Source organism: Mastigoproctus giganteus, chromosome 6, assembly GCF_048544385.1.
Source record: "Mastigoproctus giganteus isolate SK-2022 chromosome 6, ASM4854438v1, whole genome shotgun sequence".
Lineage (NCBI taxonomy): Eukaryota > Metazoa > Arthropoda > Arachnida > Uropygi > Thelyphonidae > Mastigoproctus > Mastigoproctus giganteus.
Genome location: NC_143580.1, coordinates 98289805 through 98303921, shown reverse-complemented (window position 1 = coordinate 98303921; position 14117 = coordinate 98289805). Strand labels below are relative to the sequence as shown.

At 37.6% G+C, this 14117-nt stretch overlaps 1 protein-coding gene across 2 annotated transcripts in view; it reads left to right on the top strand.

Annotated features, from left to right (window-relative positions):
• LOC150084471 (uncharacterized) overlaps window positions 1–14117 on the top strand; it is a 1198120-nt gene that overhangs the window by 1113046 nt on the left and 70957 nt on the right. For both annotated transcript variants that reach the window (XM_090376097.1, XM_090376096.1), the window contains one exon: window positions 10455–10692. In XM_090376097.1, the coding sequence (XP_090232223.1) occupies window positions 10455–10692 (238 nt within the window). The remainder of the gene's footprint in view (window positions 1–10454; window positions 10693–14117) is intronic.

Genomic DNA, 14117 nt, shown 5'->3' with positions numbered 1-14117 from the left:
GTAACAAAATATCACTAATGCTTTTACTTCTATCGTAAGGAAACTTGTTTTTTGTTTAATTTTCTATCCAAACAGATGACAGGGGTTCCATCTCTTCCAATTTTTGTGTCTTAATCTAATGGATTTTATTTACACTTTGAGTTGTTCCTGCTATGAAAGTTGTTTTTATTTTCTCTGCATTCTTTCTAATTCTCGGTGTTGCCTCTTTTAGACCTGTAGCATGTGCAATATCACATGTTCTTTCATTTCGCTCAAAGTGTTTCACAATTTCATATTTTTTCTCTATCGACAGAGGCAGACTGCCCATAAGCCTTGCTGGGGGCCGGTGTGATTTTGGCCATAAACGCTAGTATGAGGCCACTATAAATTTTCCCGGGTGAGAATTTTTGATCCAGTCCACCTCTGTTTATCGATATTGCTTTTCTTTTTCTCTCTGAATCTGCAGTACCTTCACCAGGACGCTTCCTTTTCACACCTTTTAACAATTTTACTCATTTTTAGGGAATAAAGCACAATTACAACACGTGGAGGCACGCTTTTTTTTTTTTTTTTTTATGTGAACCCCAAACACGAGATGTATTAGAACCTATAATACTAAGTACCGAGCTTGGGTTGAAGGTTGAGAAGACAAAAGAAGATATTTTTTGATATTGGACTTGAACTTCTGTAGATTGTAATTTTCAGGAAATAGATATGAAGGAAGGTTGTTCCAGAAAACGGCAGTTGAATGAATAAATGAGGAAGACGAAAATTTGGTTCTGTGGGTTTGAAGTTGGACAGTAAATGGATGTTGGCTGGTGGCGGCACGTGTTCGGACTGTTTTGAAAGAGAGAGTGGGAATTATAGAAGCCAATTCAGAAGAACTGTGCCCATGGAAGTATCTGTAGAAGAGGCATGCAGCAGAAACAGTACGTCTATGAGAAAGCGAGTGGAGAGACTCTGTTAGAGATGTATCATTAATTAACCTAACTGCCCTCTTCTGAATGGAATCAAGAAGCCTGAGAGAGGTTTTTGGGGCACCACCCCAGATGTGGGAACAATATTCCATGGCTGGGCGGATTTGCGATTTATACAGAGTGAGTAGCTGTTTGGAAGAAAAGTAACGCCGAGAGCAAAAGAGAAAACCAAGTTTTTTAGATGCAGAGGAAGCAATGTTTATAATGTGCTTGTGCCAAGAGAGATTAGAAGTCAGGGTAATCCCCAAATGAGATATATCATTTTGCCTAGAAATCGCAGTGGCACTAAAGATAAGCATAGGAGCAGAAGAATCCTTTTTGCGAGATATAAGACAAGACTGGGTTTTAGAAGGATTGAAATCAACTAAGTTGCCTTTGCCGAATTACCTGGAGATTGGCATTTAAAGAATTGGTAGCAGATATTCGAGAAGTTGAAGCTGATTGAGCAGGAAATGGAAAGTGGAATGCAATGTGCTATCATCGGCAAAACTATGTATAGGATTTCCAGTTAATGGAAGAAGGTCATTAATATACAAGAGGAAAAGAGTGGGGGAAAGTACTGAACGTTGGGGGACACCGGCATTAGTGGAGAAGTTAGAAGACAGAGAGCCATCTACCATCACCCTCAGTGAGCGATCAGAGAGAAAACTGGATAACCAATTACTAAAAACAGTTGGCAAACCATAAGATGGAAGCTTGTTTAGAAGACCTTTATGCCAAACACGATCAAAAGCCTTTGAGATGTCAAGAGCAACTACTTGTGTTTCACCGAACCTTTCCATTGAATTAGTCCATAAACGGGTAACATAAGCCAGAATATCACCAGTGGATCGACACTGATGGAATCCATACTGGCGATCGTTGATCAGACGGAAGGTTTCTAGGTAGTTGCCGGTTAATTGATTTCTCCATTACTTTAGAAGGAGTAGAAGTAATTGCAATGGGACGATAATTGAATGGGAAGGATTTGTCATCCTTTTTAGGAACTGGCTGGATATGAGCAAATTTCCAAGCAGAAGGAAAAACACCTTTGGAAGAAGAAAGTGAAAAAAGGTGGCATAGAATAGGAGTAAGTTCAGGAGCACAGGTTTTGAGAACAAGTGGAGAAATACCATCAGGACCTGGAGCTTTCTTAGCATCAAGATTCATCAAAATCCTTCTGATATCCTTTTGACGGAAGACCACAGGAGGCATTGAATGGAGCATGGTGGGAGGTGTTTTACCAAGATCATTAATAAATGAGGTGGAAGAAAAATGGGATGCTAGCAGGTCAGCTTTATCCTTGGCTGAAGTGACAACAGAACCATCTGGTTTGGACAGAGGTGGGAGCAGAGATGGGCAAAAGTTGCGGCCAATAGCTTTGGCAAGAGACCAGAATGCTGGGCTACCATTAGGGCAAGAAGCAAGTTTTCTACTCTTAGCCTGTTCAAACTCTAGTATGAACTGATTAAAAACTGCTTTACAATTGTTGCGAGCTTTGGTGTAGGCAGAAAATGAAACTGAAGAATTAGAAACAAGCCAATTACGATATGCTACATTCTTCTCTTGAACAGCCTTAGCACATTTATTGGAAAACCAAGTTTTAGATAAAGGACGAGATTTTAAAGTGGAGTGTGGGATAAAGGATTCCATTCCTGCAAGAATAATTTCACTGACACGATCTGAACAAACATTGACATCAGGAGTTTTGAAACAGTAATCCTACCAAGGAAAGAAGAAAAGAAGTCTCACAGGTCATCCCATTTTGCATTCTTGTAATGCCAAACAACACGAGGTTGGGAATAGCCATGAGATAAAGGTTCCATTGGAGAAGAGACAATCACCAAGTTGTCATCTGAAGTGCCTAAAGAACCTGTCACTTCAACCGTGTACTTAGAAGGGTTGCTTGTGAGAAAAAGATCAAGCATATTGGCTGTATGATTAGGATTGTCCGGAATTCTTGTAGATAAATGAACAATCTGTGCTAGGTCATTAGTAATTGCAAAAGCCTCACCATCTCGACCTGCTGGGTCGGTGTGACTAGAAAAAGGAAGCCTGCTGGAGTTGTGAACATTAAAATCACCAAGGAAAATTACCTCACTGTTAGGAAAGTTGAACTGGAGAAAGTCAAATTGCAAAGAGAGGAAGTCAAAGAGCTCCAAGTGATTAGTGGAGTTGGGAGAATGGTAGAGACAACAGATGAATTTGACACAATGAGCTAGAGAGATTTTAAGCCAGAAAAGATCAAAGAGAGGAGATTCCAAATTACCAAGTCTCTGACAGGGAATATCAGAACGGACATATGCACAAGTACCACCTTTGAGGGGAAAGGAATCATACAGCGAATAATTTGGGCATCTGAGATGAGCAGTAGTTGAATCAACCGATTAATGAGATTCTGTCAGAAAACCTACATGGGGTTTGGCTGACTGCAAGTGGAAATTGACATCGTTGAGATTAGAATTGAGACCACGTATATTTGTGAAATGTATTAGGAAGTGCTTGGGAGGATTAGATCTTTTCGCAGATAAGCTTACTCTATTATTTTGACAATTAATGGTGTATTCAATAGTAAGAAAAAGTGGGTGGGACATGCTGTATGAAGTAATGAAATTTTTGGATATGGCGTACACGTGGTAAGAATATACCCAGATCCTTGACATAACGTGGCCTCGACAGTGCTCCCCGCATACATACTACTCAGACTCCCTCCAGTCACAATCTGGCAGAGTAGTGGTAGCAAGATTATACACTAACTGATCCGGAAGCCTCCTAGAGAGTTACCAATAGGTTCGGTCTGGTGTACTAACTAGCAGCCGACCTGCGAACACCGTTTTAAAGCTGTACCCTCGAAATGTAAGGAATATTGGATCTCGCCACGACGTTCATCATAACCTCAAAAGTCTTCAGTCATACTGCATGACAGAAAAGATAGGGAAATGTTGACCGAAACTTAGTTCTAGAGACTAAACATGGGTTCTACCACTTCAAGCCTCCAATAAGCAAAGTGGTGGTATTTCGCCGGTTGATGAGAGTCATCTACCACCTAGTACTGCCTGGTAACATAGAGGGGCGGCGTTGCTCCATGTGGTGTGGGCGCCACACCTTGACCCCTGCTTACGTTGGTTCACACCTGGGTGGTCACCCACCATGTACTTGTGCATGGATGTTATACCCAGGATTACTAATAGTCCCACTATCGTGAAGGTGCAAGCAGAGGATTTGGCTGTCACATACCGTCCGGACTTCGCCGAAATTGGGTCCACTTGACTTGAGTGTCAACCGAATATCAGTTCCATCAGCGTTTAAACTCCCAGGTAGCAAGTACTGCTTGTTTGGCCTATCTGAGAGAATGTCTGTGACAACCTCATGGACTAAATACACAAACAAACAAGGGCTTGATACACAAACAAAGATGTGCACGTGTTGCAACTGAATAGGCAGCACCATAAAGGCAGAGATACACTATTAACACCTCACATTTTACTAAAGCACATTTCTATGGGTTACCACCGTAAAACAATTTCCAGTTGTGTTCCTGCAAGTGGAATCTGTTATAAACTGGTAGTAAACCCGATCTAATTGCATTTGCGATTATACCGATAGCTGGAATTGTGTTGGTTTTTACGTTATTATGGTGAAATGTGTTTCCCCTTCACTGATATAATACACAAATACATTTTCAGAATCTTCTCTTCCTTCCTATCGTGTTGCGTTCGGTTGGGGTGATTCTGCGTTCGACTGCCATTTCTTGTAAACACAAAGGCGAATCGTGCATAAGCGAATTCGGTTCGTGTTATATAAGATACCGTTCCCCTATTTATAAATCGTGTATGATCGAATTTGTGTAATGTAAACACGTGTGATGTACGAGGACTGACTGTACTTGTGCATGTGTCCATTCCGATATTCCCTCTGAGAGACTTGTAATTTGGAATCTCCTCTTTTCGATCTTCTTTGGCTTAAAATTTCTCTTCCTCATTGTGTCAAATTCATCTGTTCTAATCTCAGTTGGCCCAAATTATTCATTGTATGATTCCTTTTTTCTGAAAGGTGATACTTGTGCATGTGTCCGTTCCGATATTCCCTCTCAGAGACTTGTAATTTGGAATCTACTCTTTGCGATCTTCTTTGGTTTAAAATTTCTCTTCCTCATTGTGTCAAATTCATCTGTTCTCGCTACCGTTCTCCCAACTCCACTAATCACTTGGAGCTCTTCAACTTCCTCTCTCTGCAACTTGACTTTCTCCAGTCCAACTTTCCTAACAGTGAGGTAATAATCGTTGGTGATTTTAATGTTCACAACTTTAGCTGGCTCCCAGTTTCTTGTAACACCGACCCAGCTGGTCGAGATGCTGAGGCTTTTGCAATTACTAATGACCTAGCACAGATTGGTCATTTACCTTCAAGAATACGGACAATCCTAACCATACAGCCAACACTCTTTATCTATTTCTCACAAACAACCCATCTAAGTACGCAGTCGAAGTGGGAGGTCCTTTAGGCACCTCAGATCACAACTTGGCGACTGTCTTTTTCAATGGAGCCTTTATCTCATGGCTATTCTCAACTACGTATTGTTTGGCATTACAAGAATGCAAAATGGGGTGACCTGCGAGATTTATTTTCCTTGGTCGGATTACTGTTTAAAAACTTCTGATGTTAACCTTTGCTCAGATCGTGTCAGTGGAATTATTCTTGTAGGAATGGAATCCTTTATCCCACACTCCACTTTAAAATCAGGTATTTTATCTGAACCTTGTTTTTCCAATAAATGTGCTAAGTCTGTTCAAGAGAAGAACATTGCATATCGTAATTGGCATGTTTCTAATTCTTCAGTTTCATTTTCTGCCTACACCAAACCTCGCAACAATTATAACGCAGTTATTAATCAGTCCAAACTAGAGTTTGAAGGGGCGAAGAGTAGAAAACTTGCTTCTTGCATAATGGTGGCCGAGCATTTTGGTCTCTTGCCAAAGCTATTGACCTCAACTTTTGCCCACCTGTCCAAACCAGATGGTTCCGTTGTCACTTCAGCCAAGGATAAAGCTGACCTGCTAGCATCCCATTTTCCTTCCAACTCATGTATTAATGATCTTGGTAAAGCACCTCCCACCATTCCAAACATGCTCCATTCAGTGCCACCCTGTAGTCTTTCATCAAAAGGATGTCAGAAGGATTTTGACCAGTCTTGATGCTAAGAAAGCTCCAGGTCCCGATGGTATTTCTCTACTGGTTCTCAAAACCTGTGCTCCTGAAATTACTTCTGGTCTTTGCCGCGTTTTTTCACTTTCTTATTCCAAAAGTGTTTTTCCTTCTGCTTGTAAATTTAATCATATCCAGCCAGTTCCTAAAAAGGCTGACAAAATCCTCCCATCCAATTATCGTCCCATTGCAATTACTTCTACTCTTTCTAAAGTAATGGAGCGATTAACCGCCAACTCTTAAAGTACCTAGAAACCTTCCATCTGATCATTGATCGCCAGTATGAATTCCGTCAGTGTCTATCCACTGGTGATATTTCGGCTTGTGTTACCCATATACTGACAGATTCAATGGAAAAGTTCGGTGAAACATAAGCAGTTGCTCTTGACATATCAAAGACTTTCGGTCGTGTTTCGCATAAAGCTCTTCTAAACAAGCTTCCATCTAATGGTTTTCCAACTGTTTTTTATAATTGGTTATCCATTTTTCTCCCTGATCGCTTACTGAGGGTGATGGTAGCTGGCCCTCTGTATTCTAACTTCTCCACTAATGCTGGTGTGCCCCAATGTTCTGTTCTTTCCCCCACTCTTTTCTTCTTGTATATTTATGACCTTGTTCCATTGACTGGAAATCCTTTCTATAGTTTTGCTGATGACAGCACATTGTATTCCACTTTCCATTTTGAGAAATTTTGCCCTGCTCAATCAGCTTCAACTTCTCGAATATCTGCTACCAATTCTTTAAATGCCAATCTCCAGGTAATTCGGCAAAGGCAACTTAGTTGATTTCAATCCTTCTAAAACTCAGTCTTGTCTTATATCTCACAAAAAGGATTCTTCTGCTCCTATGTTTATCTTTGGTGACACTCCGATTTCTAGGAAAGTTGATATATCTCTGTTGGGGATTACTCTGACTTCTAATCTCTCTTGGCACAAGCGCATCACAAATATTGCTTCCTCGGCATCTAAAAAACTTGGTTTTCTCTTTCGCTCTTAGCGTTACTTTACTTCACTTCCAAACACTGTTCACTCTAATCACTGAAACGCTGTTCACTCTGTACAAATCGCAAATCTGCCCTACCATGGAATATTGTTCCCACATACGGGGCGGTGCCCTCAAAACCTCTCTCAGGCTTCTAGATTCCATTCTGAAGATGGCAGTTAGGTTAATTAATGACTCCTCTCTAACAGAGTCTCTGCACTTGCTGTCTCATAGGCGTACTGTTTCTGCTGCATACCTTTTCTACAGATACTTCCATAGGCACTTTTCTTCTGAATTGGCTTCTATAATTTCCGGTCTCTCTTTCAAAACAGTCCGAACACGTGCCGCCAACATCCATTTACTGTCCAACTTCAAACTCACAGAACCAACTTTTCATCTTCCTTGTTTATTCATTCAACTTCCGTTTTCTGGAACAACCTTCCTTCATACGTATTTCCTGAATATTACAGTCTACAGAAGTTTAAAGTCTAGTGTCAACAAATATCTTCTTTCATCTTCTCAATCTCCAACCCAAGCACGGTACTAAGTACTATAAGTTCTAATACCTCTCGTGTTTGGGGTTTACATAAAAAAATTATATTATCAAATCCTGCAATCAAGTCACAAAAAAGGTTAGGCAGGCTACAGCAGATTACAACAAGTCTAGGCAAAGAATGCAAAGACTACTTCTGGGTCAATTCCATGTCAAGTGGCCTAGGGTCCCTGCTCAACCATCTTAAATTTTGTTGAAACTTGGTATGGATGTTTAAACAGGTTTCAAATGAAGCTGTGCAAACTTTCAGTTCAAAATTTAGTGTGCTTGAAGCACAAGCGTCTTTTTTGTGGTCACTTGTGTTATGTGAAATAAATGACGGAAAATTTCAAAAGTTTTAAGTGTTACTGTTGCAAAACGGTGAGAGGTAGCTCTGAAACTTTGTATACCTAGTTAACTTTTGGCAGAGAATGCAAAACATTTGGTGTCCAGGCTCAAAAACCTTTCCATTTTTTACAATGCGGTCTAAAACTGGCACCAAAAATTTGTCATGACAAATTTAAGCAAGAATCTTGAAAGTCATAACTTTGAAATAAAAACTTTGGTGCCTCCTTCTTTGGTCATTCTACTTACCAACTTCATGAATTCAGCCTAACTAAATATGAGCTCTTATTCTTGCTTTCTGGCTGAGATATTTTCCTTCAAAGATTGGCTACATCAAGTAGTTTTGTGTGCCGTATTGTTTTTTGTGAGTTCTTTTTTGTTGCAGAACACTTCCTTAATCCCGCCTAATATTTTGAAAAATCTAGAAATAAAGTATATTTTAGAATTCTGAAACATTCTAGAATATTCTTGAATTCCAAAAAAAAAAAAAAAAAAAACACTGATGAACATTCTAGAAAGCTACTAGGCTTTACATACCAACCAAGAAATATTGTTCAAGGTTTAGGCCTAAATGGATATCCAATGAACTAATGAGACATATGGCAGATAAGAGAAATGCATGGGATAGATATAAGCTGGTCTGTAACCAAGTCACAAAGGATAAGGCAGGCAGGCAAAGGCAGATTATGAGAAATCCTTGGCAAAGGATGCAAAGAAAAACAGCAAAGAGTTCTTTACCTATGTAAACTTTAGAAGAAAGGGATGAATCAGATTGGTCCTCTGGATATTGATGTTTCAACTGTTGATGATCCTGCTCAGGTGGCTAACAAACTAAATGAGTATTTTGCATCTTTATTCACCCATGAGGCGTTATTCAGGTAAGGGAATGTGAGCTAAATGATTTTGTAATAACTGAGAGGAAAGTGGAGGAGAAATTGTTGAAGATAAACATCAACAGTTGAACCATCAATATCCAGTGGACCAATCTGATTCATTCCTTTCCTTCTAGAGTTTACATAGGTAAAGAACTCTTTGCTGTTTTTCCTTTACATCCTTTGCCAAAGATTTCTCATCTGCCTTTGCCGTTGTCTGCGTCTTGGTTACAGACCAGCTTATATCTATCATAGGCTTCCATGTCACCCATTAATTTATATGTATCCCATGCATTTTTCTTCTCTGCCATATGTCTCATTAGTACATCTGACATCCATTTAGGCCTAAACCTTGAACAATATTTCTTAATTGGTATGTAATGCCTAGTAGCTTCTAAGATAAATTGTTTGAATGCTTCCCATTTTGAATTTGCTGTTGGTAACATCAGTTGGTCCCACCTTAGAATTTAAATACTGTCTCAGACTACCGTAGTTTGCCTTTACGAAAGTAAAAACCCTTGATGGTTGTTGCCTCTTTGAGTAAATCTCACTTCAGCACGCTGTGATCAGTGCCACCTAGTGGTTCCTTTACATAATCAACAGTGCCATCTGAGACAAAATGTATGTGAAGCATTTGATAGATATTTTCTGTGTTTTTTTTTTTTTTTTTTTTCTTTAACTTGGAAGAAATGGAGTTTTTCTCTGAGAGGATTGGGCTTTTATTTCCTGGTCTTAGCCATACATCAATGATTAATCACCGACCAGCAATAATGGAAGAAACAAATATATAGGTAAGCAGCAACACATTGATGAAGATCCTGATATATGAGAGCCCTCACACTCTGCGATCGTTGGTGAGGATTCGAGTTACATAATTGGCTGACGTGTCTCATAAGAAACTCTAGTTTCACTAGCAACTTCACAGACTGTTAAACATCAATCACTGAATTAGATCATGAACACGAGTGAGTGAATCACTGGTTTTTGAATATGATAGGATAAGCAGCCAGGGTGATGAACAATTTTGACACACAAGCAGCCCCCAATTTGCAAACCACTGAAAAATCATTGAATGACTCATAACATCTTATATGGAGATTTTAACATTTAGTGAGTTCCTGTTGCAATTTTTCTTAATTTGAAACAAAATTTTATGCAAATTCTCTGCTCAAGTAACACATTTTAAAATACAATGAAACACACAAAATACCTATTGAATGCATACTACTTCAGACCTTTTACTGTGTCTGGTCACTGAAAATGTTTGTGTAACAATTGTAGACACATTCAACATTGCAACTGCTATGGCACTGGTGTTTCAAGATACATAGTCATTCCAGAAATTTTTTGATCCCACATTATATTTGGCTTACCTTTCTGATTGAAACCTTGGGTTGTAAGGAATTTTTCATAACCTCGGTGTTGTCACTACACAGAATGTGGGAATGGTTCTGTTGCTTCTGACCTCTTTAGAGGTAGTTTGTTTTTTCTTTATTATTTTTTTGTATATATATTTGCAAAATATTGTCTAACATACTGGTAAGGTTGTTTTTTTTTTTAACATTATTTTAATTCATTAATTAGGGTACATATAATGGTCAGCCAAGGTTCCCAAACCAGCAGAGGCAAATAACTGTCAGGTCCATGCCCAGTCCAGGTTCTATGCCGGGTTCTCGAAATTCCCCATTTTCTGGTCAGCCGGAGGGAGCCTTTTCTCCTCTGTCACCTGTTGGTGTTTATCAGGGTCAACAGCCTCCACAGCAGCAGCAGCAGCAACAACAACAACAACAACAGAGGATACAAAGAACTATGTCAGTTCCAGGTAAATGCATTTTATATTTATTCAGATATTTAGACTTCTACAAGTTGTTCTAAATTAAGCACATTGATCTCCTGGTGGTGGGGGGGTGAAATCAGGCGACATACCTGAAACAAATAACTAATCAACTATCATGAAATTCAAATTTTCAACATGAGACCAACACAAAATGTGGAGAGCATATAAATTGTATCTGTTGCTTCTATAGTTTATCCTTCCTTCACCTTATATTGACTTGTTCCACTTTTGCTGCCATGAATTTAAATTAACATTCTTGCTCTGTAAATATTAACCTAACAATGGTGGCTCCCATGATTTTAACAGACTTGGTGGCACAGTTTCAGATCCACTAGTTTTTCTTTTATTTCCAAACTCAACATACTACATTATTTTTTGCTTGACTTTTTCCTTTTGGGTTGAAATGCTTATTAAATGTGTTTTTTACACTTGTTATTTTCACTATGAAACTTATTCTGTTGGAGGAGAAGAGACATAAACATACAATATAATCATAAGAGTTACTTCCATGTAAAAATTTATGAAACTGTTAAGCACATTAAAATTCAAACTAATGCATGTGGAAAAATTAATATTCTTGTGAAATAAATGTATTAGTAATACTGATTCAGACAAAAAAAAACAGTTTATAAGCAGTGCTTATTTACAGAATTGTGTATTTTGAGGTGTTGCAATTATACCAACAGGATCCAGTATCCTCTTGGTATCATTTGATAATGTTGTTTTTTTTTTAATAAAAAATAAACACTTTTTTCTTTTTTTTTTTTTTTTTTTTTTTTTATTGAGTCGATGATAATGAGATAGTCGTCTAACATGAAAAAGTAGGTTACAAACTGCATAGACATAGTAGCTTTGTGTGTTTTTTATGTAAATCTATATTTGAGCAAGGGAGTGGATGCAGTGATGTCAATTCACTGCAAGTTCACAGCAGTGAGAAAAACATCAGCAGTTGCAAAAATTTCAAGAAACTAGCCATGTTTTAATTTCAAAAAGACAGTATATCATAAATTCTGTGTGTAAAGTCTGTACACAATGGGCCATCAGCTGGAGATAAAGAAAAACAGTCTGCTTTCTCTATGAAGATTTTAAATTTCTCAATTGTTAATGAGGTGACACCTGAAGAAGTTACTTGGGCACTGTCCAAAGTATTAAAGCACTCTTCAAATTGCAATGCAACAAACTCTTCTGATTAATTTCCATTTATATTCTCAGACAGTTTAATTACCAAAAAATTCCGGATAAAGAAAGAAAAATAGCACATGTCATGTCTTCACTTTATGGGCTGGAACCAAGATGAGTCTCAATAAGTTGCATCAGAAAGGACAGATGAATATTATTTTACATTATAGGGCTGGTTTCTCAAATAATATTTCTGTGGGGTACTTAATGTCTCTTTTCTTGGGCCATTCCACATGGATTTGCTGTATTTTTTTTCTACAGTGAGCAAGTTTGATCTTTTATTGATAATTGTAATACTTTTTTTTTTTTTTTTTTTTTATGCTTTAGATGTGGACATTTAAGGGAAAATTAAATTATTTAATTTTCCATTTAACGTCCACATCTGAATTATCTAAATTATCTTCTGATTTACATTAAATTATCTTCTAAAGCTGAGACACTGTTGTTATAATAACTTGTTTGGAATGTCTAAGGGTAAAAGCTCTTATATAATCCTGCTTGTTTTTGTGTTTACCTTAAATAAGGGAAAATAAACCATTGAGTTTCTTGTGATGTAGGAGTATCTTGCAACTGTAGTTTTAGTCTTGCAGTAGAGTAAGACCCCCATATCCGTGGGGGATATGTTCCAAGACCTACTATTGATGGCTGACCCCAAATATGACGTGATTTTCTTTTACATACATACATATAATAAAGTTTAATTGATAAATTAAACATACAGTGAGACATTACCAACATTAAATACAGTAATAATAAAGTACAACAGACTCGATTTATTTACCGGGACACTTCAAGACCAAATTTTTAGTTTGATTTAGTGCGTTGCTTCGATTGTCGTTGTTCCTTCACACTGCAAAAGGACAAATTTTATTTTGTTATTTATGTCAGGGATGTCGGATTTTTTTTTTTTTTTTTTTTGTTTAGAAATCGCAAAAATGATAGGCAAACGCAAGAGTTGTGCTTTCAAATTAAACAAAAACTTCAAATTATTCAAAAGTTTGAAAAAGGTGTATCCGTTAAATCTCTAAATAACCATTATAATGTTGGTGATCAAACCATACTTCATAAGTCTGCACACCTCCTACTCTTAATTCCATTAGTGCCAACGTGTACAACAATATCACTTTTGAAAGGTGATATTTTAATATCCTTAAAAGATGGTATCTGCTCTGCAATGTCATAAACTTTTGTCCCTGGCAGGCATACCCTGTTCCTGTTCCACCTCTCCTTTTTGCACTGTATATTTCTCGTTTGACTGACAATAGAGTCACCAGCAATATCTACCTCCTGTGGCACTAACACATTTTGCCTTGGTGGTTGCCACTATGTTGCCTCATGCATTAATGTGAGCTTTGACATTGAGCTGTTCAGCTGAGAGCTTGATGAGTCCCCATTTTAATTCCTCAAGGGTATCCACCCTCCTCATAATTGTCAGTCATGCTCTCATAAATGTCCATCAAAACACTGAGTTGGTGCCTAGTTTCTTCACATACAGAGACAAACCCCTCTTGGGTATATCATCTCCTATTCCACAAAGATCCACAAACATTGCACTAATAATGCATTTCTGCTGCTCTAGTCTCAGGCATGATTTTCTTTGAAATTCAATATAATCAAGAATACTACACTAAACTAATATATTTAAACACAATAAATAACATTACTTTTTTTACTAGTTGTGCGTCAACAGTACATATTACCCTTCCGAGTTTACGTTAACTGTATTTTGCTATACCATTATGTTTGTAAAGTTATAAGTTAATTATAATAGATAATAAAATTATCTAATTATGCCAACCTTCGTGATTTGAACTTTTGATATGCCTACAAGCTTATTGTTTACCACAGTTAAAAACCTGCAGTTATTTTTACTACTAAGCATTACAACAGTAGTTAAGAGATACTGTATTCGCACCAAATCGCCAACACAAAAGCTCTATGAATGTTGATGTCATATGTTACGTACTACCTTATTAAGTTAAGTTATTAAAACACGTATCTATTACTATAAATTGTAGTTTATAAGCCTCTTCTAATACTGATTACACTGTTACAAAACTACATAAAAACCTCCAAGTATCACCTATATCAGTACTAAAACAATGGCAGCAGAAGTGAACTGTGGTTTTTAAGTAATTATATAAAGGCCAAGTAAAGAATGGATGTGCCAATGAATCGACAAATTAAAAATAATTACTACGCTACTAATTTTAAACCAAAAGTTATATAAA